Source organism: Psittacula echo (assembly GCF_963264785.1).
Source record: "Psittacula echo genome assembly, chromosome: Z".
NCBI lineage: Eukaryota > Metazoa > Chordata > Aves > Psittaciformes > Psittacidae > Psittacula > Psittacula echo.
This window is the reverse complement of record NC_137742.1, coordinates 10,582,519-10,606,333: the sequence shown is the minus strand read 5'-3', so window position 1 is coordinate 10,606,333 and position 23,815 is coordinate 10,582,519. Positions and strand designations below refer to the sequence as shown.

Sequence of the window (23,815 nt, the reverse complement as noted above, 5' to 3'; positions counted from 1 at the left end):
AGCACAGAACAATGTCAACTAAACCCAAGTTGATTTCAATACTTACATGACTTGTGTCAGCCAAGTACTTCCAGACATCTGATAGGGTATAGTTTTATCTCAGTTGCTTTAATATCACCAGAAGCCATTTAATGGAAACAGTGGCCCAAGGTGGCCTAACTGGTCCCAGATGAATTGCACCTAGGGAACCCAGGGGTTTTAGTTGGGTTTTTTTATAAGAAAGGTTTGATCCAAATAGGGGCAAAAAAACCCTAAACCATCCAATTAGTTTGCAGGTAGGAAATGATGGGGTGCCTATTTAAAACAGTTGAAATATTGAATTAAATCTATATAGGAAGATATTTCGTAACAAGATGATTTTCCAAGAACAGTGAGATTTTACCCCACTAATTACTTATGTCATTGGGGTTTTTCCTATAATTTATATGCTCCTGGCTATTTGCATGCCCTGTATTTTAAAGAAATGTCATTCTGGGGAATTAGGAAGCTGGAGCAACTGTTTATCTAGGCAACCTATCCAGGAAGGGATTGGTGGGTTATGCTTCCCCTTCCCCATGGCATATATAATGTCTGGTGCTCTGAAGACACACACAGTACTAAACCATGCTCTGATTGTACTGCAGTAGCAGAGGGACAAGGCTTTCTCATAAGGAACACTCGGCTGGAAAAGTGCATTTGCGTCTCCCGTCACAAGCCCAACAGCATCAACCTGACTGACTGCAAGGAGCAATCCCAGCAGCAGCAGTGGAGCTGGGACCCCAACACCTGGACCATTGTCAGCCTTCAAACGAAGCAGTGCTTGTCTGCCCACAAGACACGTGAGAATGCTCTGGTGAAGCTGGAGCCCTGCGGGGACTGGGAACGCCAAGTGTGGTCCTGCAGCAAGAAGGGACACTTGACTCTGCAGAGCTTGCGCTTCCACCTCAGCACCAATGAAGGAGGACACAAGGTCTTTGTCTCGAGGAAAAAGGACAAATTCAGCAGGTGGAAGACGTTAGCAGAGGAAACCGTCTGTGCTGCTGCCCAGACAGCAGCTCCAAGGCACAGCACACCAACACAACAAGCTGCAGACTTGCGTGTGTGGATCCATAAAAGTAAGATGAGGTAGATGTAGCATTAGACAACACCTAACCTTACATGTCATCCAAGGCACCTAACACCAGGCTTGCATCCATCATTCTAACTTATGTTCACTTCGACCCCATATAGAGAGATACCAAATGGCTCCAAATCAGCTTAACTACTTAATGCCACACTTTTCCGGTAGTTACTGTTCAGTGTTTTCCACAAAGTATGCAACACCTCAAGGGATCGGGTCTCTAAACCCCAGCTGCATTTCTAATGACAGGCAAAAGCCATTTTTCCAAAACTATTTCAGAAAGTCCATATGAATCAGTGCCCAGAGCTAAGAATAGTTGAAATCGTGTGAGCCTCACCCGTCCAAAACAACCAAGAAAGTTTCATAAAGCCTCATAAAGCTTCGAAGGGCCTTTGGTACTTTGTACTTTGGAATGTCATTTTTGGTAACATGAAAACTGGAGGCACCTCTTTTAAACTTGTATGAATTGCTGAGCAGCAGCTATATTTGTAATGAGAAATTGTTTCTCCAGTTTCTAAGCAACACACTACAGTTATCTCCTGCAAGACCCCAACAGTGCACCTATAACTTATGAAACCACAGTTCTTAACCTTCATCTCATGCTTTCATGATACTCCAAAGCGAACGTTGCTGATGGTGCCTGATGTAACCATAAAGAGAATAGGGAACACAGCAAGTAGTGGTAGTTAAAGTGCTGCCCTCCGTTTGCATGAAGAAAACCTAGAACAAATCAAAAAGTATAAAAAGTCTGGTTTGTATTATCTGCTTCATGGCCTTGGCCTCTACTAAAAAGAATCTAATCTCTGTCTTCATGACTGTTCACTGTCTTCTGCCTGGACACAAAAAGGGCAGAAACCCTGGTCCTATCATAGCATTAGGTGCTGGACACCAGACTGACAGACATCAGGCATGGCCACTGCACCAAGGTGTGACTGTCATCCTTTGCCAGATGCCCCGTGATGCTTATTGCCAGCCACTGATCATTCATGATCCAGTGTGTTTCCCTTTTTCATTTAGCCCCTTGTGCTTTCAGGATATTTCTTGTGAGGTTGTGTGAAGAACTGAGACCTGAAAAATCACACACAATTCCTTCTGTCCCTTCCTCCACTCCAGAGACCAGAAAATAGCTGGTGTTTGTAATGGTGTTTGTCCACTCTGTAGGTGATAAGATTCCCAACCTTCTCAGGGAAAATTATTTTCTTTCCATAAAGCTATTCCTCACATTAAGGCTTGATGGCCCCAATGAGATTTTCAGCTTTGCAGAAATGAGTAAAGAGAAAATAGGATGAATTTTTTTGACATAAGCAAACGGATTATGAATATAACCTTTTGACTCAGAGGTGGTATCTAATTTGAAATAAAAAGAGCTTTTTTGGCTGCCATGTGCAGATAAGATGGCCTTTTTAATGAGGTTTTTAATTAGCCAACTAGAAGGTTAGCATGTAATTACCACAGTAGTCACAAGTGTTAGTGTTTATTTAATATGAAGGTAAATACAGCCAATACGAATTCAATACAATAATAAGCTAGTTAAATATAGGCTAGGAAATGCATGGAACATTTAAGATACGGGAAAAGGCATGTGAAAAGGGCATTTGCATTCCCCAACGCAATGTCCCTGGCAGCCCAGGGCTGCCACGGAGCCAGGCTCCCCAAATAAGGCTGTAAGAGTAAACACAGAGCAGGCTTTGAATCAGGTTGTGCCAGTTAGTGTGTCTTGTGCAAACTGGTAATTTTCCTATCAGTCTACTGGAAGGAGCCTCTGACTATTCAGTAACATCAAAGTTCTATGTGTTTGTTTAGGCCTTTCTTACCCAAGTTTCAGTTGACCATCGACAGACAGCTTTTACTTCCGTGGGTTATTTGCTCTATAAGTTACATCTATGTACCTGTGGATGCTTGTGCCACAGGAAGGGATGGGGTTAGGATAACTCCAGCAGCAGGAGCCCTGTGCAGACATGGGTTTCTTGATCATGCCACATGCACGACAGGGATGACAACTGCTGCTACAAGATTTCCCACAACCTAGCCTCTAGCTGTAGTTGCTACCCCACTTACCCAACTTCTGCAGCACAACTGGCAAGGCAAAGGATGCCATGGAGCCTTGCAAGAGGTATGGACTATTTACCACCCTTTTGATCCCATTTTTTCATCTGCTGTGTTGGTAATACCTGTGATGCTTCCACTTGCCTCTTTCCCACATTTCATCTTTTAACAGCTGGGGTTACACTCATACTTTTTAGACCAATAACCTTATTTATCACCAGAAAACAAGATCTGTTTGGCGGTGGATTCCATATTGAAAGGTTCACTTCATCTTTGAAATCTATGAGAATGGAAGGCCCTGATAAACAGGAAGGTGATTGCTATTGTGCCACATTGCCTTCACCTTGCAGGGTAGAGGACTAAAGCAGCAGGGCTGGGTTCCCTTCCCTTCTGTACAAAAAGTAAATGATAATCACACACATCTTTGCTTTATTTTTTTACAAGCTAAAACCATTGATTCATCAAAGACCAGTGCTGTGGACAGAGAATCTTCTGTGAGCCTGACTGACCCACCGCTGGCTAACGAACTTAACGGCACAGTGTCTCCTGTGAAGACCAAACAGCCGTACTTCCCAGCAAATGAGGGTGAGCACTTTTCTGAATGCATATGTGAGAAGAGCAGGAAGGAAAGTGTGGGTGGCATCCAGAGATTACTCAAGTATTTTCAGTGGTGGTAAGTACCTGAGTACTTCTGAAGGACTTCCATGTGTACCACTGAATGGTTCAAGGCTTCACTTTCACACAACATGTTGAGATGTTTTCCCTGGCAGGCAGTTCAGTGATACACTCATATCCTTAACCTGGAGGCACAGCCAGATGTTCTAGCAGTAAAAATTATCTGGTGGCTGGGGAATGCGGAGGAACAAGAAAGTTTCTTTTTCCCTTCCTGCTCTGTACAAAGGGGATCTGTGCAGCTCCAGAAGGAAGTTGGAGTCTCCTCCTGTCCAACAGTGGAAGCTGCTAATCTGAGTTTCTCTTCTTCCCTCAGATGCATCCCATAATCACTCGAAAAAGCACCATGGAAATAGAGGGAAAAATGCTGGGGCCAGGCTTGCAGGTAGGTCCAAGGATCAGACAGAGGAAGAGACCAGGTAGATGAAGGTTCATCAGTGCCCCTGACCTCCCATCTGAGGAGGGTGCTCAGTAGGGAACTAAGGCACCAAATTACCTGTCAAAAAACCTCCTTTTAAAGGTTTATTTAATCTTCCCAGGCCTTGAGTGAAAAAGTGAGCAAAACCATGCAAATCCTTTGTCCCAGCTCACCAGGAGAAGTAGATATCCACTACACTGGTGCCTTCCCCCAGCCCTTCTTATTTTGTATCAGAGAGCTGCAGAGTGCAGAAGCATGAATAGGCATTGTATTCCTAGTGAGAAAGAAAACCTTTTTGTGGCCGTTTTCAACAGAGGGATGCTGTGAGGTGTTAAGCAGCTGTATGATGTTGGTCTCATAGGAAAAGCACTTTTCCTGTTATCAGATAGTCATCAGGGACACTACAGGTGTTTTTTGTGGCAATCATGGCTATTGTATAAGCATGGGAATAGATACAGCAAACACATGATTGTTTTCCATCATATCCTTTCAGGCACCAACTGGAAGACAGCCATGCTGGTCCTCAGTCCCTTGGCGTTCATACTGGGATTAATAATACTGACACTCAATGTCCATTACAACAAGTAAGTTGAGATTTAGATTCACCCAATTTGCCACATCCCTGTACAGCATTTCAAAACAGAAGTCTTGATCTTGGCACTCTTCCCCATTCAGATGGGTCTGCTCACCCAGGATGTCACCCTTGATGATTTTTCCTCTTTGCCACCCTGTTTCTCTCTCTCATTCAGCCCCGTCCAAATGCACTCGATAATGTTGGCTCCTCCTTTCCTGAACACCTCACGCCACCCCTGAAGGGCAATTTAGATAATGTGGGCACTGTGGCTGCTGAACCAGTTGACATGGAGAAGCAACCAAGTGTCAGGCAGATGCAGTTACATACCCTCTTCTCTCTTCTCTTAGGAAGAAGAAAATCCTCTCTGCTCTGAAGAGCTCCCCAGCCAGCAGCAGCAGAGCTGACTTACGGGAGCCGTCTCCTTTACAAAGAGGTCCCCGGACGTACCTTCCACCATCTCGCTCCCCTTCCCTGAGGCGTGGAGAGATCCTCATTGAGTGGAAAGACGGGACTGTCACTCCTCTTTTTGATAATGCCAATTATCAAATGGACTAGCTCCAAACCAACAGAGCTGTTGTTCCATGCTGTGTCACCCTTCCCACCAGGAAGAGTGCCACCACTGCCAATCTCCTCCCTAGCCTTGCTGTTTTGACAGGGAGTTGTAAACACTGTTTGGGGATTTTTTTAACACTTGAGAACAATCTCCTTGCACAGCACAAGGTTGAAGCAAGCAGAGCAGATTATTTGGTTCATCTAGACACACGCTGCTTAGCTCTTCCAGAGCTTTTCTAACCCATAACAAAAACCAGATTTAGCTTAATAAAGCCAAGACTCTTGCCAGCTGCAACTGTCCTTTGCCCCTAAATTCAGAGCTACTGAGCATGTAAGAAACTAAATCTTTGGATTCAAAGTGTAAGCTGAAAAACAGAAGTCCTGATGATCCATAAATCCTTTTTTAAGCTAAAACTAGCTGCCAACAGGCACAGAATGCTGTCAGTTACTCTGTCAGTGTGAGAACATAACTAATAAGCACTGTCTTCGGGACTCAGAAGATTAAAGTCTCTTTCAGATATCTGCCAAAATACTCTCCTCACTAAGTTATCAGCAAGTAATTTTTCTAACTTAATAGGCAGCATTCCATTGTCCTCTCTGCATCGCTGTAAGAGTCCTTCTGAGAGAGTACGTGTCTCTTGAAATATTTCCATATTTAAGACACATTAGACCTTATTATAGGACACATCTTCTTCCTGTATGTGGAATGACAAGTAGCATCAGTGGTGCTTGTTGGGGATATGGTATTACCCAGCCATTTTATACCAGCTGCAGTCTCTGACATCCCATAGTCATATGGAATAGTCAATGAACAGATACATTGCTCCCATCAACAGGAGTAACAGTTTTTTCCTAGAAAGGAGTAAAGCACTGTTTCCAGCCTTTACACTTCTTGTCTGAGCATAGCTACCTGTGACCATCACACTCAATCCTGATTTTTTCTCAGTGAAACTTGCAATGTCTTAGTGCTTTCCTAATACTAATGAATTTATGCTTTCCTTCTCACTGATCTTGTGACAATGTAAACTGTAATCACAGCTATAATCAGGAATTATGTGGAAAAAGAAATACTAACACCAGGAAATAATAAGCATGAGCTGCATCAGTGTATTTATTCAACAAAGCAAGAGAAACCATATCCTAACCTGTCTCTTACTCAGACTTAACCAACACTTCTCACTTTACCTATATTAAGTTGTACTATTTCAGCGGAGCTTGGACTTCTCTGGAGTATGATTTTATTTACCCTAACGCAGAAGTAAGGTCTCTAAGGAATTTAAAATCTCTGAGTATTTTTACTGTTTTCTAAACATAGATCCGCAGCCTGGTAAAAAGTTAACTGCTATGAGATACTATTATGACCAAAAACTTAGCTGGTCTCAAGAAAGACAATACAAACCTTATTGGTTTAGGGGATAAAAATCACAGAGGTTGGAAATAAATGTCTTCTCCTGGCAGATTATTCCACAATTATTTAATGGAGGGTTTCCCACATGCTCCTAAGGAAAACATTTTATTACTAGACATGGGCAGAGGAAGAACTCTTTTTTTCCACCAGTGAACAGTGAACACAAACAAGAGTCAGAATTAAATTCTGACCTTCCAATGTTTCCACTTTAAAACAAATACAAAGCCTTTTGGGTCAACTTTCCAACTGCATTAGCACCATTTTACACACAAAATTGATGTGAACACATTCTGTCCATAAATCTCTCAAAACGCACAGGCAGTGCCTCACCAATTATGACAGTTACATCCCTTGTACCTTTTCCTACCACAACTGAGATGCCAGCCTTTGAAATTTTGTCCAAAGAGCACATCACGTTACAGTGCACAGCATTCATTATTCCAAAACCTTGAAGCCCTTTGAGAACTCTAATGTATGCAGTGCCGTTAAAACGGAAATACTTCCTTAGAGTTCAGCTAATGCGCTTTTCAAAGCATCAAATGTTTATATTCATTATTGCCGAATGGACAGAAGAGATTACTTGTTAATGACCGTCTATAATTCATGCTTAATATGCTAATCTTGATCATAAACATGAAGGCAGTTAACACCATTGTTTACATAGCACTGATGAAATGGTAGCTCAAATGATAATTAAAAAATAAGACTGTGAAGCAGCCCAAGCTTGTAACTGTTTTCTCCCCCTCTCTTACTGGTTGTTATCTTTCAGTTATTTCTCACTGGTTTACACCAGAGACCAAATTTTCCAAGGTATGGACAGAGGAGCTGAGGTTGTGAGCCTTTATCAGGTCTTGAAAATCATGTTAGCCAAACATCCATCAGGAAAGACTCCGAAATAGCCAATTCTGCCTTGTGGCTGGACCTGGTGACAGTGGGAGACACCTTCCATCCTCTGCTTCTAAAGCTAGCTCAGAAACACTAAAAGCAATTGCACAACCTGCGTGCTGCTCACTCTTTAGCACCACCTGAACGCAATAAAGAGTATTCATAATCCAAATATAATCTGACTATAAAGTTAAGGAACACTAAAATTGTTTATGTGTGTGTATATATATACACTAAAAGCCTCCTTCTAGTGCATCTTTTTTTGTGTATGTATGTATATATTCACACACTGTCACAGTAGTATTAACATTATTAATACATGCTGCACCAAAGGATGGGCGCTGCGTAACTGGAGAATAACACAACACTAACTGCCACCCATATTTCCCAGCCCGGTAATGATGCATCTCTCGTATTGTACTCATGCACTAATGTGATGCTGATGATCCTCACTTCACTCCTGCAGCCAGGAGGAAGGCAAAGTGTGAGTGTAACCGACTTTCTCATGCACTCATTTGCTCTGCAAGGTCCATGTGCATAGGCAACAAAGGCTAGAGAAGTAGGGAAGAAGGGACACTTGTCCCTCCCCAGAGTTCACTGGGATTCAGAAAACCCCATTCCTCATCTAAAAATATTAATAATGCCATCACGGTTTTTTGCTATTTTGTACCAAAACAGCCAAAAAATTATGACCCATCATTATGAATGGAACATGCACAATCATACTGAGAGCTAACAACTTCAGCTTCCACCAATGCCAGTTGACAAGAGAGAGGCCAACAGGAAATCTGACGCAGGTGAGTTCCTTGGTACTATCATGGGTTTCTGCAGTCATCAGCGTGAGTACCCACAGCTCAGCACTGTCACCGCACATGGGTGCTGGCTGCAACCACAGAAACACAGATGCTAGCAGACAGACACAAGATTGCACATTAGCTTAGCTGTTCTGTGCAAAAAATGCTGTATTAGGCAGATACACTTCCCTTTCCCAACCCCCTGAATAATGCATGGGTAAGGTATCAGTTCAAGAGCGAAAAGCAAAAGAAAGGGCAAAAGAAAAACTTCAACGTTACAATTTAAATATTGTAGATCAAGTGTTTACTAAGACTTCGGATGGAGAATGTTTTCATAACAGTACATTATTGATGTACATAAATTCATGATACAAACAAACAAGATCTGAAATGATTTTGACAAGTTATCACAGCATAATTGTGGAGGAGGTGGGAACAGAACTATTGCTTCTCTATTTGAAATGCAAGGTACACCTTCTGCAGTAAATATGTTGCTATTAAAAATCTCCACATGCTCATTTTATCAACTCTGCAATTTTACTTTAGCAAGTCAAGAAATATCAGGGGTTTGATTTTTCAAAAAGACCTTTGGTTGCTCAGCACTTCAAGGAGGGGGAAAAAAAGAAGGGAAAAGGAGACTGGAACAGAGGAAGTCCTTGTTAGCTCTGGGTTTCAATTCAGACATCTCTGGCTCATGCTTCAATCACACTTTTTTGCATGAGCTAGGGGAGACAAAAGCACAAGCTCTTCAAAAGCTTCAAGTATCTTCACTGAATTTGTATAATTTAAGGAATTTAAATTTCTGCAGCCATGTAGTTCTTCCCCTGATTGAAAAAATAAAGCAAAAAGAAAAAAAAACAATTACAAAAAGAAAAAAAGGCAGGCCATGTTTCTTCATAAATTCCCCCTATCCTTCACAAATGCATTTATTTTTTTGAGCAGAGAAACTCATGTGCTTCTTTCAGAGTCGCTTGCATGTCCTCATATTCTGCAAACTTGCAAGCATCCTCCAGCTTCAGCCACTGGAAAGCTTGGTGCTCCTCAGAGAGCTTTATTTCTGTGTTACAGTCCTTCACTTCTGCCAGCCAGTAAACAACGGTCTTCGGTTTGCCATGGGCAGGATAGCGCAGTTCTTTCTTGTACCCCTCTATGAGGGTGAGCTGACTGGCCTGAAGACCAGCCTCCTCCTGTGTTTCCCGGAAGGCTGTCTGCAAGTCATCCTCTCCTGGGTCCACATGGCCTGTCAAGAAGGTGAAAAAGTAAATTGCTGAGAAGGAAACTCAGACTTTGTTTCATTTACTTAACTAGGAAACACTGGGACACAGGGATGAGAGTACACTGTAGCTGATACAGAATCGAACAGAAACTGGAGAAGTCAGATTGCTTTTCCGACTCTTACATCTTGATTTGTCTTTGTCTTGAGGATTTTAAGATTGTTGTTTATCTCATCTTCAGAAACTCTCAGTGGCTTGTCAAGCACTAGACATCTTTTCTTCAAGTCCTCCTCTTGTCTTCTAAAGTCTGTAATGTCCCACCTTGAATTGTACTGAGGACCGAGTGCCTCTTGAGTGCCCTTCCTTTATCCCATTAGAGGGGAAACTGCTCATCTGAAATGTTCGTAGTCCTCTCTCAACCCTTCCCTCCCACAGAAGCTTAAGGCTCAGTTCTGCAAAACTCTTACTCTTGCCCACAGCCCAGAAACAACAGGAGCAAGCCTAAAAGCCAGTCCTTTCACCAGCTGTGCAGTTCTTCTAAGACACATCATTTATTTTATGCTACTCAGAACGAGAGGTGCCATTACAAACAACGGATAAATATAACACATCCCCAGCTGCTTATACTTTTGTTGAGAAATGTCAAATTTAGTTTTCTCATGAAAGCTCCAGACCAGAACATAAATAGAACAAGCCAAGCAAGATCTCAAAAAAACCAACGCAGAAAGAGTTGCGAGGTTTCAAAAGGAAAAAGAAAAGGTTAAGCTTCGTTTTGCTCCTGGTGTCATTCCGTTTTCTATGTAGCTGGCTGCATATAGTCATAATTTCATCAGAGAGACGAATCTTTCCTCAGGGCTCAGGTATCCAAAGACACCCTTTAGTACTAGAACTGGGATATGTGAAAAGCTCATTTTGCTTTCCCAGCAGGTCTTGCTCACTTCTTTCCTATCAGAAGCTCAAACACCTCTTGCAACTTGGCACCACCTCAAACCTAAAATATGCTTCGATTTCAAGCAGCAACTGTGCAGAAAACCGCATTAGATGTTCCATTTGATGTCTCAGATATTTGACATCAAATACACCGAGACTTTAAGTAAAAGTATTTCCCCCCCACTCCCCCCCAAGCCTCAACAGTGCAGTCTCGTTTTTGACAAAGTATGTATTTTCATAGCTGGGACTTACAGCTAACAGAAATAGAAACAGAATCCACTTGGCCTTGTACAGCTGGACTACTTTTACAGTACCCACAGCAAATGCCCACAGAACATCCACGAAGAGTAAGTAACCACTATGTTTTATGATAGTCGTGATCTGTAGACACCAAATGTGCAATGAGTTGAGGCAGCAATAACGCTGGAGGGCTGAGATCCAGTTTCAACTCAAAGAACACCTGTGCGACCTCCTGTGCTCCAGCACACCAAAAGGCAATCATCTCACCCTGCTGTTGACAACATCAGGTCTAAGATCAGTAAGTTTCCAACTTTGTGTAGTACAGTCTATCTACTGGGAGGAAAAAGGGCTGCCGGCAGTACCTCACAACTTCCAGATCCTCCCAGCCATTCGCATCAATGCAGTTCCAATATGCTGAGGAGAAAATGAACCCTGCACCCCCCTCCCGTCAGCCTCAGCTAAAGCAAAGTCACAGTTCTGGGAGCAAGAGATGAAACTGATAAAGCTCATGTGGGGAGATCCAAGCAAGTCCAATTTAATCCCATAAGTGTTGCAGCTGCTTAGGGAACTTTTAAAATACCAGTGTACAGCTGCAGCTGTAAATTGCCTTCTGAATGTTCTGGGTTAGACTCTTACAACCTCTCATTCTGGCTCCTGCCACATTAAATTCTATGTCTGCATCACATACAAGTTATGTTACTGCATCACACAACCTTAGGCTGCCTCTGAAAACCACTCATAAAACAGAATACATTAAATGTTAATAGCTCCCCTCCATTTATTGCCCCCAATCTGTACCAAGCTACTATTGAAGACTGACATCAAACTATGCCTTTTGATCTATAAATCTTAAACAATACTCAGAGGGAGGTGAGTCTTCCCCTCTATAATCTGTTCTGGTGAGCCCCCAGCTGGAGTTATGCGTTCAGCTCTGGGACCCTCTGCATAGGAAAGACATAGACCAGTTCAGACAGATCCAGAGGAGGGACACAAAACTGATCAGAAGGATGGAACACCTCTCTATAAGGACAGGCTGAGAAAGCTGGAGTTCTTCAGTCTGGAGAAGGCTCCAGGGACACCTTCTGTCAGCCTTTCAGGCCTGACAGGTAGCTTCTAAGAACGGTGGGGACATGCTTTGGAATAGGACCTGTGCCAGGCAGACAAGGGGCAAGGGTTTTACACTTACAATAGCCAACATTCAGGCAAGCTACAAGGAGAGCACTGTTTACCATGACAATGCTGAAACACTCCAACAGGTTGCCCAGACAGCTGAGAGATGCCCAGGACTCTGGGAACATTCCAGGTCAGGCTGCTAGGGGCTTGAAGACAATCTCATCTAGTGGCAGGAGTCCCTGCTCAGTGCTGGGCAGCTGGACCAGATGAACGTCTCAAGGCCCCCTCACTCCAAACCATTCCACAATTCTATGATTTTTTCTTTATTTCCACTCCCTACTGAAATGCCTACAAGTAACTTCAAACACTTGTCCAGAACTGCTGTGTTCCCAGTGAACATTTCCATATGGGTCTCTCCTCCTACAACAACCAATCATGTGCCAGCACATATTTTTTAGCTACAAACTGTACTCCCTTAGGCTTTTGGTAAAGGGGACAAAGGGGCAGGTTTGGAAAGTTTTGTTCTTTCCCTTAATAGGACAGCACAGCTGATACTGTCACAAGCTTTTTTTGCTATTTGTGAATTCCTGGTTACAGGCTGCTCCTGCAGTATGCTTTAAGAGCACTGCATTTTACAAAACAAGTAGTAGAAACTAGCAGAAAGACATCTCAGGGGATAAAGAAGGATAAGAGGGTTATGAGGGGCAGTCAACATGGCTTTACCAAGGGGAAGTCATGCTTGACCAACCTCATAGCCTTTTATGAGGAAATAACATTGTGGATGGATGATGGCAGAGCGGTGGACGTGGTCTACCTTGACTTCAGCAAAGCATTTGACACAGTCTCCCACAGCATCCTCATAGCTAAATTGAGGAAGTGTGGCCTGGATGATCAGGTAGTGACGTGGACTGCGAACTGGCTGAAGGAGAGAAGCCAGAGAGTTGTAGTCTATGGGGCGGAGTCTAGTTGGAGGCCTGTATCTAGTGGAGTGCCTCAAGGGTCAGTACTGGGACCAGTATTATTTAATATATTCATCAATGATTTAGATGAGGGAATTGAGTGTACTGTCAGCAAGTTTGCTGATGACACTAAGCTGGGAGGAGTGGCTGACACGCCAGAAGGCTGTGCTGCCATCCAGCGGGACCTGGACAGGCTGGAGAGTTGGGCAGGGAGAAACTTGATGAAATATAACAAGGGAAAGTGTAGAGTTCTGCATCTGGGCAGGAACAACCCCAGGTTCCAGTATAGGTTGGGGAACGACCTGTTAGAGAGTAGTGTAGGGGAGAGGGACCTGGGGGTCCTAGTGGATGGCAGGATGACCATGAGCCAACACTGTGCCCTTGTGGCCAAGAAGGCCAATGGCATCCTGGGGTGTATTAGAAGGGGGATGGTCAGTAGGTCGAGAGAGGTCCTCCTTCCCCTCTACTCTGCCCTGGTGAGACCGCATCTGGAATACTGTGTCCAGTTCTGGGCCCCTCAGTTCAAGAAGGACAGGGACCTGCTGGAGAGAGTCCAGCGCAGGGCGACAAAGATGATTAAGGGAGTGGAGCATCTCCCTTATGAGGAAAGGCTGAGGGAGCTGGGTCTCTATAGTTTGGAGAAGAGGAGACTGCAGGGGGACCTTATTAGTGTATATAAATATATAAAGGGGGAGTGTTATGAGGATGGAGCCAGGCTCTTCTCAATGGCAAACAATGATAGGACAAGGGGTAATGGGTATAAACTGGAACACAAGAGGTTCCACTTAAACTTGAGAAGAAACTTCTTCTCAGTGAGGGTGACAGAACACTGGAACAGGCTGCCCAGGGCGGTTGTGGAGTCTCCTTCTCTGGAGACATTCAAAACCTGCCTGGACACATTCCTATGTAACCTTATCTAGGTGTTCCTGCTCTGGCAGGGGGATTGGACTAGATGATCTTTTGAGGTCCCTTCCAATCTCTAACATACTGTGATACTGTGATACTGTGATATAAGACCACATACAAGGAACCTGAAATACTTCTGTGCAATGCTTTTCCTGGTACCAGGGCTGCAGCTATGTATTACCAAACACTGGCTCTGCCATGTGTATTTACAGACAAGGTGCTCCTGCATGTCTTGAGGCACAGGTCTTGCTGTCTCCTTTGGGGCACCACTGATAAGTAAGGATGGCTTAGTTAAAGATGCCTGGTAATGTTAATTCTCCTATAATTCCCTTTCGTCTCTGCTGTATAGGTAATGTGCTCTTTACCAATGATCTCCTGAACATAAAGAAACTCCTGCATCTTCTAAGAAAGGTGTTTTAAAGTAAATCATCACCCATTTCAGTTTTCCCTTTAATACGGAGCTGCAAAGCGTGACCCTTCTTTTACACACAGGTCAGACAACACATTGGTAACAGTGATATCCACTGGAGGGTCAGATCCTGAGTAAGAAGGTAGAAATTTCCTTAGCTGCCTAATTTCAGTTGTCTGCTCAATATCTGCCAGAAACATCAGATATCTGAGGAGCATGGTGTGTGACCCCCTCAACCCCAATCAGTCCTGCACAATAGTTTACACAATCATAACTTGCAAAGAATTTTGGCCACAAAACTCCCCACCTAGCTGCACAAACAGCACAATCAGACAAAACGCATCATGAGTGGCTACTTTCAACTGATAAGCTGCCCCTCAAAGCTGACTTTTGCAGCATTCAGCCAAAGTTCAGTCTATAAGCTCACTCACTTGGACACAAACAACCTTGAAGTGTGTTATCAGAACAAACATCACCTTTGGGTGGGGTCCAGTGATGGGTCCCATAGGATGTCTGAAGGAGGAGGTATTCAATACCATCAGTGACCTTAGAAGATGGTGATGACTGCAGCCTCCTGTAGATGATCAAGCCACAGGCTCTCACAGCCATGCCCTGCTGTTAACTGCACTGTGGAAGAGCAGAGAGGATCAAGCAGCAACAACACAGAACTTGGAGCTCAAACAGACTCACTGTATTTAGCCAGCAAACATATCTCAGCATGCACTGAAAGTCATCCATCCCATCATAGTTACTACACAATTAAGCTGCGTCTTATTAACTATATTTGAATTGTAAAAATCTGAGTCCTTTCCTTTTAAGACAAGGAAGCAGGAACCAATATAAAAGCTTTTCTTAAAAATAAAGTTATCAGAAGAATGAAATGTGACCTACGTGTAATTTCTCTGCTGCTGATATATTACAAACCACATTGCAGAAAGGAAAAAAAAAAAAAAAGATGCTAAGGCAAAACGAAAGCCACTAATTAGCACCCTGAGGCTTTTCCACTGCAAAAATCCAAGGGCCCTGTGCAAAGATAATACCTCAACATCATTGGAAGTAACAGAGAAATAACTCCCCAAGACAGATTCCCTGCAGCAGAGAACTCCACAGGATGTCAGTGGAATGCTGAGGAAACAAATGACAAAAGATGGGCCCCTGCTGTCTGGGCTTGGCATGAGGCTGCTGCACAAAATCGAAATCTTCTTGGCATATGTGTTAAGCATTAATTTGATGTAGATAGAAAGGAACACACCTCTTGAGTGATAAATACTGTGATCAATAAGTGACACAGCCAGGTCAGCTGGTCCTATACAGAAAAAGGGAGAAAACAATTAAGAAATCCATGTCGCAGTGATTCCCAGTTCCAGGCAGAGCTTTGCATTTTGACAGAACGGCACATCTCAATAAGTAATAAATTTACACAACACCATTTTTCCCTGGAATGCATCGTGACACCTCTGGTTTCCAAACCGCAGCACGGATTCTCTCTCCACCACCCAAGTCCCAGGGCGGTGCTCAACTCTCTCGGTTAACCCCGCTTTAACTGCCTCAATTAGTCCCAATCAGATCAGACACTCCAAAGACAATCCCCGCTGCCTGTCACACCCCACACCCCCCCCCCCCGGGCAGCGCGGGGATCATTCCCGGCTGCTATGGTGCCAAGAGGCCGCCCAAGCCGTGAGACCAGCACCACCTTCCGAGCATGCCTGGAAACGCCGCGCTCGGATGCGACAACCGAGGAGGACAAACCTCACCGCGGGCGGGTGGGACACCGACCCCAAATGTCTCCTACACTGCTGCCGGTCCCCCGGGGCCCCGCTCCCCTCTCTCCGTCCCGCCGTGCCCACAGTGGTGACAAGCGGCTCCCAGGGGCACCGGGCTAGGGTGGAGATCAGGCCCGGCGGCCTGGGGCGGGCGGGCGGGCGGGCAGGCAGGCAGGCAGGCAGGCAGGCAGGCAGGCAGGCAGGCCCTCCCCGGGTGTTGCCATAACAGCGGGGCGGCCCCGATACGCTGCGGCAACTCAGAGCCCCCTCTACCGCGGCCAGCCTGACCCTCCGCCCTCACCTTCACTTCCGGGACAGGGAGTAGGCGGGGCGCAGCGCATGACAGAAAGCAGCTCCAACCAATCACAGCAGCCTCTCCCTTCCCGTTCCGTCCTCCCGCACCCCCCCCGGCCTGTCCCTGGGCTCCGCCCCCTCCGGCCTCAGAGATCTTTGATTGGTTTCTCCCCGCCGGGACACGCCCCATCCGTGTCGTCCCCTCTTCCTATTTGTTAGTTGCGGGTGCGAGGCTGCGCGCGAGGGTTTGAAGCGGGAAAAGCGTGGTTACTATGGAGACGTGGCCTAGTCGGTGCTGCTGAGTGGCGCCGCGGACGGTGAGTGCTCGCGGGGGCTACGGGCAGGGGGTGTCCGCCGTGAGGCGAAGGGTGGTGGGGAGTCGTCCCGGGGCCACCACCACCGTCTCCGGGAGGCGGGACAGCCCCGCAGCTTCCCTCATCCCCGTCCCCGGCGGACCCCGAGCTGGCTGCAGGGCTCTCTGCAGGGCCGCTCCTTCCCTCGGGCCCTGCCGCGCTTTGGTGTGTGCGGAAGGGGAGGGGAAATACGGCATGACCAGGGCAGGGGAGACGGATGAGAGCCCGCAAGCAGCGGAGTGCAGGGGTGAGGGGCTGCAGCAGGAGGGGTTTGGCAGCTGGCACGGTGCCCATGCCTCAGTCCTACACCATTTCTTTTCATGAGGTTCAGCCAGGCTCAGTGCCGCGTCCTTCACTTGTGCCACAACAACCCCATGCAATGGTCCAGGCTGGGGAAAGAGTGGCTGAAAACTGCTCAAGGAAAAGGACCTGGGGCTGCTGATTGACAGAGCTGAACATGAGCAGCTTGTGCCCAGGCAGCCAAGACGGCCAACAGCATCCTGGCCTGTACCAGCAATAGTGTGGCAGCAGGGCCAGGGCAGTGATCATCCCCCTGCACTGGGCACTGCTGAGGCCGCACTTCGAATCCTGTGTTCAGCTCTGGGCCCCTCATTACAAGAAAGACATTGAGGTGCTGGAGTGGGACCAGAGAAGAGCAATGGAGCTGGTGCAGGGCCTGGAGCACAAGTGTGATCGGGAACGGCTGAGAGACCTGGGGGGGTTTAGTCTGGAGAAGAGGAGGCTCAGGGGGGACCTTGTCGCTCCCTACAACTGCCTGAAAGGAGGTTGTAGTGAGATGGGGTCGATCTCTTCTTCCAAGTACAAGAGACAGGACAAGAGGAAACAGCCTCAAGCTGTGCCAGAGGAGGTTTAGGTTGAATATTGGGAACAATTTCTTCACAGAGAGGGTGGTCAGACACAGGCTGCCCAGGGTGGAATCACTGTCCCTTAAAGTGTTCAGAAACCATGTAGACAAGGCCCTCAGTGACATGATTTAGTGGTGGCCTTTGCAGGGCTGGAGCAGAGGTTGGAGTTGATGATCTTAAAGGTCATTTCCAACCTTGTTGATTCTATGATTCTTTCAGTGATGAAGCTATAAGATTCCTCAGTCTGGGGCTAAATTCAATGAGGGAAACTGTAAATGCCTATGGGGCTAAATTCAGTAACCATGTGCCCCCTCAGTCATACAGTGTAATTCCAGATGCACTGCAGTTTATTTTGGTAAAATTATAAAATAAATTTTGAAAGCCATTTGGTAAACCTTACTGTCGGGAGACGCTTGGGCACAATTTTCAAATAATCAGCATCCCAATATAACTCATAGATTATTTTCTAGGCGTGTGGTTGAATATTAGACACTTCCCATTCCCATGCAGCTGTTGTTTTAAGCAGTTGTCAGGGATCAGCTGTAGGATGGATTCTCTTCTGCTGAGGTCACCAGGCTATAGTTAGAATGAAGGGGTGAATATAAAAAATAGCAGCGTCTTGCCGTTTGAAAAAAACCATGTCAGAAAACAAAAAAAAACAACCCAGTATTCAGCTGTTGTTTTTAAGCCTGATTCAGAAAGCAATGAAATGAACTGTGGTTTTAGTAACCAACTCTGTGCTGGTATGTCAGTAGAAAAGGAAGTAGGAATGTTGCTGCAGGGAGAAGACTGTCATCATGGTCTATCTGCAAAATAGCTGTCATTTAACATTAAAATTATTCCCTCCTCTCCATTTGCTTTTAACTGTACTGAAACTAAGTGGTTACCTGTTGTGAGTGTTCAGCTTTGTTCCTTCAAAACAGGCTGCTACAACATTCATTCCATTGAGCAACAAAATGTTTAATCCCATGTTGTGTACATGCAGTGGGAGTTGTGTAGTGCAATCGTATGATCTTACAAAGGGATCTGCTGCAATGTCAAACACTGATTCATGGGTACCTACCTATGAATACCCTAATTTCCAAGGAATGAGGCCAGAATGATTAAAGGTAAAACATTTTGTGTGGTGCTCTGGAAAAGCAAATTATCTGCTCACTTCTGGAGGGCTAAGTCACCTTTGGCTTTGGATCACAGTTAAAAAAGAGCGTAATGGCCAGGTGAATGACTGGTGGTGTGAGTTAATAAGTCTCCCTTTTCTCTTGTATGATTACTGGATACGATTTTTTTTCTGGGCTTCTGCTTCTATACTTAAAAAACTAGCAAACACTTTGGCACGGATGGATCCTGTGCAGAAGGCTTGTTTGGGTTAATGTGGTTACAAGTAATGGGTACAATACACTGCTATATTAGTTGTGGTCAGGAGAAGAATCATACCTACCTGCTACATCTGCTTACAAGTCTTTTAAGTTCTTAACTTTTGCTTTTATAAGGTACTTGTAAAGCAAAGTGATTTACATAATATGAAGTGACAGGCAGGAAAACAAGGCGCTGTTTAGGTTTTGTACTGTAAGTAACAATTACTATGTTTATCAAACGCCTTTGAAAATTGTGCCAAATAAAAATTTTTAATGATCAGACCAAAGTTTATGATTCAGAATGGTTATCTTAGATGCATTAGTTTGCAGTTGTAGGAGTGCCACTCACAATTTCTTTACTTTGCCATGACTTAATTTCCCCAGTTTAAAATACAGATATAGTGATCCTTGTGTCATGTCTTGGCCGTGACACTCAGGACTATCAGTGGAAGTCAGCTAAAATTGTCAGTTAAATATGAGTGAGCTACAATGGGACAACAGGGCATAGGAGCGTTATTCAAATCAACAGTGCTCTGAGATCTTTGATATATCAGATGTTAATAAGGATCAAGACTAATGCTGCTTCATTCTTATAATAGTCTATGTAGGGATGTTACATGATACATTTTGTTCACAGTGACTGAGCCTCACTGAGTATCTTTGAAGGCCTTTTCTCCACTTTAAAAAATACATTGAGAATGAAAAGATCTGTGTAAGAGCTAATTAACAATTAAAAGCATTTTAAAATGGAGGATCAGCTCATAGAGTGTAATTTTGTGGTAAGTTAATTTCCTTTAGAATACATAAAATGGAACCACTTGTTTCTACTGTTTACATCTGACTTCTTTTTTTCCCCACCTTTATGACTTTTAAAAAGCCTGAAAGTACTGAAACAGAGGAGTTCTGTGATGACAAGTTGCAATCTTGTTTTGTGCTTTTGGTCCTTTTATAAAATTCTAATGCTTTCCTACAATAAGTACTTATCTGCTACCAGCACTTGGCAGGCTTTTAAAATCATTGTAAAAATCACTTGCTTAAGAAGTAAGTTGTAGAGAACTCAGATTTGCCACATAAAGATGATGGGCTGACTGGTCCCCTGGTCAGACATGTTCCAGCAGTAAGGTATATCGCCATTAACTGTTTCTCCCTCACTGCTAGCTTGTGTATAAGCAAGTAAAGATGCTCTGGACTCTGACTTCACAGTTTCACTGATTAGCTTCAGTATCTCTTTTTCATTAGTGGCAAAGTAGGTCCCTTGTGTGAGAAAGTGATGAAAACTTCAAAGTGATGTTGAGTCTTCCTGCCAGCTAAAATGAGAAAAGCAACCACTGAACAGCAAAGAATTAACAAGCGATGTCGTAATAAAGATTCAGTGACCTTACAATTGAGATTGATTGACCTTATAACTGGGTGCCCATGGAGAATTATACCTCCACAGTGACTCACTTTTTTCCCAAAATACGTTATATCCAACTATTTTTAGAAGTCTTAGGCTTTTGTCTCAACCCTGTTTTCAATAAAGGATTATGTTTTCTCCATAGCTCTGCAGGGAGCAAAACCTGGGGTTTGATATGAAACTACCACACTGAAGAATGTCATATTTTTCTGCCCTAGGACACTATGTTCTCTTAAGTGAACAAACAAAATTAGTTCGTGGCAATAACTGAAGGAATGCTGGCTGTTATTGTAAAAAAGTAAAAGTCTTCCCTTTTTTTGCCAGAAGATGGCATTATCATTAACAATTTAGGATTCCTGAAAACCTACCAATGCTCCTCTCATTTCTTTACAAAGCCAATTTATATTGAAGAATTATGTTTGTTTTAGAAATTCCACAGTGCTGGATGAGTTGAAGTATTCTTTTAATAAGTAGAAAGGCACTCTTTTCTTTTAGAATGTCACCAGTTAAAAGGCCAGAAGGGTTTCACTGACAACTGCAATTTTCCCTGGATTTTCTCATGTAGGAACCACACCAAATTTTTTAGAAGATTGTCTTCTCTTGAGTTTTAAAGTAATCAGAAGTTCTGAAAACCATCACCATGATGGCTGGTTAAACTCTTGTATCTATGGTTGATTAATTTGTTACTCCTTTATTAGTCAATGTTTGGTTTCTCTAGGTTGAAACCACTTAGATCCAGCAAGATGTATTATATCTGGGGGAGGAGAAGTACTTACATTACTTCCCAGACCAGCTGCCATTAAGAAGTCATTTAATTGCTTTCACAAGGCACAGAGCCTTAGCTAGTAAGCCTTGCAGAGCTGCTTACGAGTCTCAGTACTAATCTTCTGGCATGTTCTGCAATACTTATATTGTTCACAATACTTTTTGTATTTTGAGAAGCCTAGCCCCCTTCTTACCCCAGAAAATAGAAACTTGTCTGTACAGGCATTTCTAACTATGTAAATCCATTTTTTTGTTTAATTTTTAATTAGAATCTTGACATTAACATTCTTATTTCTTTCCTCTTGTCTGCTGCTCTTGTTTTGGAAAATGCCTTGGTTTTTTAGCTTTTTATCCTCTATCTTCTCTCCTGTGCTCAACATTATAATTCAAAGAGAGGTTAATAATAAATTGATTCTTGCACTGGTCTTTGGCCTCTGTATTTAACTTATGCATATCTAAAGATGTAGGTGTAACCTAGGATACAGAGTGAGATTAGACAAAAAAAAAAAAATCAAAATAAATTTGTGTATTGTGTTCATCTTTATCAGATTCTCAGACAGCGCTGTCTTGGCTTTTTGTTCTAGCTACTCCTTCTGTCAAACAAAGTAAGTTTCCCATGGCAATGCATACATCAGTTATGGAGGACCTGCAGTGTATTTACATTTTAAGCCCCTTATGCAAGATAGGCTTTTTTTTTTTTTTTTTTTCAAGAACATAATCCTTGAAATGGAGCCTGAAGGTCTTGTGGAATTTTGTATTAGAGAAGTTGGTAAATTGTGAATGCTTGTGAAAACCCTTGCACATGTGTTCTTTGAGTTTCCTATTGAAGCACAGAATCAGACTCTACAACTCAAAGAGAGTTATAAAGCAGTTATGTTTATTACGGTGCTGGGTGCAGGGGGATCGCTCCTCCTAACTTGCATGCTGAGGGGTTAAGCAAGCAGATATTTATTACACACAAACATGCATATTCATTAGGTTCCTGAGAGTTCGGGGGGATATTACAATTAGTTTCCTCCCTTTTGGTGCTTGCGCACTGCCCTCAGATGGTCGTGGGCAGGGGTCTTCAAGATGAAGTAAGTAGTCTTCCTCACAGTGCACTTTTCACCTTTGGCACAGTTGTATGCCCCAGTAATCACAAATTAGCTGAAACCAACCGTATCTGCAAGTTTCTGATAGCTGGCAAAGATTTAGAACAGTGTGACCTTTGTCTACAAAATTTGTTGCCTCTCAGACTAGCAGATACTTGGGAGTCACTGTCTCCAAACTAACATAATCAGAAGATTAGAAGATGGTAAGAAATACTTCACTCATTAGAAGGATGAAAGGAAACAATTCACTCTTGTTAGTAAGACTACTAAATTCTGTTATCACACCACAGACTTACAACACAAACATTGCTCTCTATCTTAGACCTAAGTTAAGTTAAAAGTATTTTAACCCTATGTTTTCCAGGCACTTGCTTTCCTTATATCACTATCATCTCTCAATTCTGATTTCCCTCTCGAGGATCTAACAATCTCAGCAGTGGCTCTGATTTTATTTCAAGATTCATAATTACATTACATACACGTTAAATAAGTCTGCCTCCATACCAATATTTTGATCTTGAAGCTTGTACTGCTGAAATTCATAATTTTATTATAGCTATCTACAGCTTAGACTCTAGCTTCTAAGTCATTTTAGATGTCCTCTACTGCACATTTTAGCCTGTGTAATATCTTAATGGGCACCTTAAAATAATCTTTATTGGTGTTACTATTATTTCAACATAATGTGTTAATTAATGATATTGAACCAAATTCTTGGGTGATATTTGGTGACCAGCTTTTTTAATATTCATAGAATCATAGGATAGTTAGGGTTGGAGAGGACCTTAAGATCATCTAGAGATTATAGAGATACTTGAAAAATCCTGCCAAAGAACTTACCCTGAATGATGGAGGTGGGGGGGTGGGGGGAATTAGTCTTAAGTAAGTTGGTTTTCTTGAATGTTATTGTAATCTCCAAACATGAGTAACAGCTGTATTTGTGAAAGACCTAGAATGAACAAAGATATAAAAAGGCAGTCGGCAACAGATACTTGAAGTGCTATCATTTTTCCATTTTATGGAACAAGTAAAAATATCTGCAGATATTAATCCATCTGGATACAGACAGCTGCACAATGCCTTGCTAGGGAGATATGAGTGAAGGAGTTGAAGGGGTTTTGGCATACCTTTCAGTGATGCATGTTGGTTTTTTGGGTTTCCCAAGAATGCAAGTATGGCGTTCCAATAACATACATAGATTTAGAGAAATTCTGTCTTTCAGATTTTGCAGAATGTTTTGGGTATTCTATCAAGGACACTCACAAATGCTCACAAGATTCAAGACTGAAGAGAGAGTATGCAACAAAACTACAACTTTGCTGTAGTTCATCTATAAGATGAATGATCTTAATTATTCAGCTTGACGTGAGGACAAAAGCAATTTCTTCTGCTTTGGTTCGTTAACCAGGCATAGCTGAACCACATTAGACCACATGCCCTGATATTAAATTGAGTGTCTAAAATTAGGCATTTTACATTCTGTAGCTTGAGGACAGGGTTTCAGTAGCTGTGGCATTCATCAAGTAGACATCAGGCGTCTAGGAGCTCTGCAGCAGTAAGTAACATTGCATTGTGCAGTTTTTACACGTTGTTGTCTATTGTCTGTAACTTAAAAATATAATTTCATAGATAAACTATGTTTCATGTTTCATTTATTGTCATTATTTCCATATTCTGGAGTGCTTGGCAATCTAATGTATTGTACACTTGGAG

At 43.4% G+C, this 23,815-nt stretch overlaps 1 protein-coding gene across 1 annotated transcript; it reads right to left on the bottom strand.

Moving 5' to 3' along the window:
• Window positions 1–8,877: 8,877 nt before the first annotated feature.
• On the bottom strand, window positions 8,878–16,100 carry NUDT2 (nudix hydrolase 2). The gene is made up of 4 exons (XM_080637234.1): window positions 15,996–16,100; window positions 15,472–15,525; window positions 14,696–14,841; window positions 8,878–9,688 (listed from the first exon to the last, which is right to left on the bottom strand). The coding sequence occupies exons 3-4, from the start codon at window positions 14,826–14,828 to the stop codon at window positions 9,375–9,377; spliced, it is 447 nt and encodes a 148-aa protein (XP_080493360.1). The 5' UTR covers window positions 14,829–14,841; window positions 15,472–15,525; window positions 15,996–16,100; the 3' UTR covers window positions 8,878–9,374.
• Between the last annotated feature and the right edge of the window lie 7,715 nt (window positions 16,101–23,815).